Genomic DNA, 4,954 nt, shown 5'->3' on the forward strand with positions numbered 1-4,954 from the left:
CCCCTGGCGCCGCCGCCGGGGGCTCGGGCGCCTGCGGACCGGCGACGGCGGTGGCGGCGGCGGGCACGGCCGAGGGGCCGGGAGGCGGCGGCTCGGCCCGGATCGCAGTGAAGAAGGCGCAGCTGCGCTCCGCTCCGCGGGCCAAGAAACTGGAGAAACTCGGCGTGTACTCCGCCTGTAAGGTACGCGCTGGGCGCCCGGCCCGCCCGAGGGGCCGCGGCCGGGCCCGCGGGACCCCCTCCCCCTCCCGCCCCCCGCCTCCCGCCCCCCGCCCGGGGCCGCGGCACCGCGGAAGTGCTGCTGTCGCCCGCGCCCAATTAGCTGCTTCTCGGACCAGAGTGCTGTCGGGTGGGAAGGAGGGATCGCCGCGACCGAGAGCCTTTCCTTCCTCCCCCTTGGAAGGAGTTCCCTCCGCCTCCGAGCTCCTGGGCTGCCCTGGGGCTTTGTTGCTCTGTAGGAGCTCGCCGGAGGCGCCTCCCAGGGAGTGGAGCGGGGCCAAGGCAACATCTTTTGGGGGACCTGAGCGCCCCCTCTCCGCCCTCCTCTCCCCGAGCCCCACTGGGTGGAGCTGGGTGGAAGGAGTGAGGCTGGAATAGGATTCCGGACTCCCGGCGCTCTGGGAGCTCGAAGGGGCGGAATGCGCGGGGTGAGCGGCGCAGCCCCAAGCTAGGGTCCTGGAGCTCCGGGCGCCCTCGGCCGGGGGCGGAGGCGCTGCGGCGCGCGGTGACAGCCCAGTCATGACTGTATTTTTACTTGTTTAGTTGAAACGCTGCCCCAGCCTCTCGGGGTGTAAACAGGATTTGGCAAGGTGACGGCCCAGCGCGGCGGGCTTTACTGCTCAGTTTGAGGACGCGCGTTTCTGGCCATCCCCTCTCCACCCCAGCTCCGGGCACCCCGTCGCCCCTTAGCTGCGGATCCAGATGTGGGCGCCGTGCTCCCGGGGTGGGAGCACTGCCCGAGGCCGTGGGGCAGGCTGGCCTTGCGCTGTCAGCAGCGGCTTTGTTTTGACAGGGTGACAGCTGAGGGGGGCGGGGACTTGGCCTTGTCAGCTCCTGCGGCCTGTGGCTGAAGCGGGGAAGAGACACACACACACTCACACACCTCCCCTGTGTTCCTCCCGCCTGCTGCCAACAGGGTCAAGTTCCCAGATCCCAGATTCCCATAACCCAGATGCAGTTGGCCACGTCTGAATTTGGGCGTAAAGGTTATTAATCCTGCTAGAACCTCGGTGATGCTGTTTTTAGTATTTACAGGAGCTTCTCAACCTCAGTGGAATATCTGTACTTCCTTTCTCCACGTCATTCACATCCTCTTGTGTATGTTGAACACCTACTGTAGACCCTGCACTGGTTCAATACATAGTTGTTGAGTGAACGTAGGATCCAGCCCAGTGCTTCTCAAACTTTCGTGTGCACAGGACTCTTCTGGGGAACTGCTTAAATGCTGATTCTGCATCAGGAGGTCTGGGATAGGGCTGAGAGACTGCATTTCTAACAGACTCTCAGGTGATGTGATGTTAGTCCACCGACCACACTCCAAGTAGCAAGACCCTACTTCAGACCTGGACAATATAAGATTATCCCATTTGAATTCAGCCAAGAAAGTGAAACTGTGAAACAGTAATGCCACATGGTTGGCGTTTCTGAAGACAGAATGCAAAAATGATCCAGTGGGAAGTGTGCTTTTAAGAAAGGTGAAGGGGTAGGAATTGGTTATGAAGGGCATTTGACAAATGAGAACTAGACTGGGAGAGTAGTGGGCCGAAGGGAGAACTGTACAGAGATAAGAAGGGGGTCAGTTACTCGGTTGATGTGGCATTTTGCAGCCAGAGTGGACTCAGGTGGGAGCCGTGTCAGCTCTGTGTTTCTGTTCTGGCTTTTTATTGGGTTCCCATCATGAGCATCTTCTTTCCCTGCTACCACCTGAACATCTGAAAACTTTCCTGCAGTTTTGGTCCTGTCTAAAACCATGAGCATGTGTGCCCTGCTTTGATAATTTTGATCCTTTTCAAATTTCCGTGAGTGAACTGTAGCTCCTTTTCTAACATTTGTGAAATGTAGCGCCTTTTCTAAAATTTGTAACTTCAGTGTTTCATGTTCACATTCACAACCAAACCTATAGGAAGGGAAAACCTCTCTCATTTAAGGTCTCTCTTCCTGCCCCAGGGAGACTCTGAATGTGTCCACTTCTATTTGCCCATTCATTCAGTACGTATTTAGAGGGGTTCCCAACCGGATGCCAGGCATTGTGCTAGATGCTGGGACAGTGACACCCAGAATCTGTCCTTCTGGAGCTACTGACCGCGTGTGTGCATGCACTTGCATGCATGTGTTGGGTGAAGCAATTACAATGAAGTTCGAAGAACCTGCTTTCTTAGAGCGCTGTTGGAATTCAGAGCAGGGCATTCACGGGCAGGAGGCATGAAGGGTGGGTGGGGTAGGAAGGGCTTCCTGGAAGAAGTGTCAGTGGCTGCTAAGGACTCTTAGCGGGGCAGGGTGCGGTCAGCTGAAGCTTCTTGTAGTGGAGAAACTGAAAGTAGTTATGAAAGCTTGGAGTTGCGCCAGCGGGAGCTAAAGTCCGTTGGCGGCGGCCACTAGACTGGTGGAGGCGGGTGTGCGCGGCCAAGAGGGAATCCAGGAATCTTAACATTATCTCAGATTTGCTTTTTTTTTTTTTTTTTTTCTTCCAACTGTGCTTGATTGAGTGTGAGGAGGTGCAAGAGAGTAGAATCTGTATTTCTTTCTCAGCTTGTCTCTACCCTTTATGTAAGAATGCCCCAAAGGACAGATTCTCCTACCTTTTGTCACTGACTGGACGCTTAGCAAGTTGGAGAGAATAGAGAGGTTAGGGAGTGGGGAGGGCTCTGGGAAGAGATGAAGTACTTTACTGGGGGGCTACTGAAAGAAAACAGGTCCCAGACCTGATAAAAGATCTGGCCTTTAAACTTCACAAATGAAACAGAGAAAGAAGGGAGGTAGCTCACAGCCCAGGGAGGTGCACCACACCCCGGGGAGAAGGGAAAAAAAAAGATAAAAAAAGAAACAAACGAACTTGTTTTGCAGGATCCAGAGTAGAGCTCTTTGAACTGTGTCCTGGCACAGGTCGCTCATGTGACACAGCCAGACTGATCATTAAAAATGTAAATCTGACCATGCTCTGCCCCTACTTAGCCTTAATTTCTCTTTACGAGGGGTCCACAAGACCCTGTGTGGCCTGGCCACTGCTATCTCTGGCCCCCTTTCAGGGCCTTGCATGCATGGTTCCTTTCTACCTCAGGGCCTTTGCACACACTGTTTACTAGGACCAAAAGCTCCTCTCACCTCACTTTCTTTTTTCTTTTTTTTCTTTTTGACTACACTGCGCGGCATGTGGGATCTTAATTCCCCAACCAGGAATTGAACCTGCGCCCCCTGCAGTGGAAGCACGGAGTCTTAACCACTGGACCGCCAGGAAAGTCCCTTGCCTCACTTTCAAACAAACTCCCAGCTCTTCCTGCAAATCAGATTCCTTGCCTGTCCTTTACAACCCTGGCCAGCCTTCCCATTCTAAATTTTCGGAACCCCCTCTGTACTTACTTTTCCTAACTGGTGGTTTCATCATGATTTTTAATTGTGTGATTATTTGATATGTGTTTGTCACTCTGAATAGATCCTAAGTGGTGTGGTTATTGACTGGATGAATGAATGAGAGAAGAGAAAACGGAGGAAATTGATTAACTGTTAGAAGAGCAGTAGTGAAATTTTAGCCTGACCACTTCTTGACAACTGGGCAGAGAGGATTTTTTTCACATAGGATTTTTTCTCACGGCTGTGCATAGGACTGGATTTTTAGTGTTATAAAAGGAGCCCCGAGTAAATTATGAGTAGCCCAAATCCACATCTATTTGAATGAAAATGTAATTTAGGTAGTAAAAAACCAAAAACCAATGACTGACTCTTCCTAGTGAAATAGGCCATTTTTACATGAGGGGAGGCTGGAGGGAGTGGTGGCCAAGAGCCACCTGAGTTCACATTTCAGGTCCAGCTGTGTGACCTTGGACAAGGACTTTACCTCAGCCTCCATTTCCTTGTCTGTAAAGTAGGAATAATAACCCTCACTTCACAGCCTAACAGTGAGGATTTCAAATGAGTTCCTGTGTATGAGGCATCCGGCAGGTGTCTAGTCCACCCTATGTTTTCTCAGCAGCTCAGAGTAGGGGATACCCTGTAAACTTGGGAGTCAAGAAAGAACATGGGGCTTAGTCTCCTATCCCAGTTCTGCCACTTTATGGTCTTGGGCACAAGTCACTTAGTTTTCCTCTGAGCCTGGATTGCTTCATCTCTAAGATGGAGACCATGACTTCAACCTTGAAGTTCAAAGGTGGAAGGTTCCCCAGAGTTCCTGGAACCTAAACATGTTGAGTTCATGCTGGCAAAATGAAATTGCCTGGTGCTAAAACAGAAATAGAGTTATAAATGTAGAAAACAAACTTATAGTTACCAGGGGGGAAAGGGGGGGAGGTATAAATTGGGAGATTGGGGTTGACCTATGCACACTCTACTATATATAAAATAGATAACTAATGAGAACCTACTGTATAGCACAGGGAACTCTACTCAATACTCTGTAATGACCTATATGGGAAAAGAATCTAAAAAAGAGTGGATATGTGTCTATGTATATCTGATTCACTTTGCTGTACAGCAGGAAACTAGCACAACATTGTAAATTCACTACACTCCAATAAAAATTAAAAGAAAAGAAATTGCCTGCTGCTGTACTCAGTGTCCCAGTCAGGGGCTGCAAAGCAGTTATGGAGAACTTTGCTTTGATTCTGGGCTGAGTTCCTTACTTAGAGACTGACATAGGCACAGGACTAGAAAATTAGTCTTCATTTGAAAAATAATGGTTTAGGGCTTCCCTGGTGGCGCAGTGGTTGAGAGTCCTCCTGCCGATGCAGGGGACACGGGTTCGT

At 51.0% G+C, this 4,954-nt stretch overlaps 1 protein-coding gene across 1 annotated transcript in view; it reads left to right on the top strand.

Moving 5' to 3' along the window:
- The window catches only part of KAT2B (lysine acetyltransferase 2B), a 116,197-nt gene that overhangs the window by 635 nt on the left and 110,608 nt on the right, over positions 1-4,954 (top strand). The window contains exon 2 of the mRNA XM_024115172.3: positions 3-182. Coding sequence (XP_023970940.1) covers positions 3-182 — 180 coding nt within the window. The remainder of the gene's footprint in view (positions 1-2; positions 183-4,954) is intronic.

This window comes from Physeter macrocephalus, chromosome 1, assembly GCF_002837175.3.
Source record: "Physeter macrocephalus isolate SW-GA chromosome 1, ASM283717v5, whole genome shotgun sequence".
In the NCBI taxonomy this organism is placed as follows: Eukaryota; Metazoa; Chordata; class Mammalia; order Artiodactyla; family Physeteridae; genus Physeter; species Physeter macrocephalus.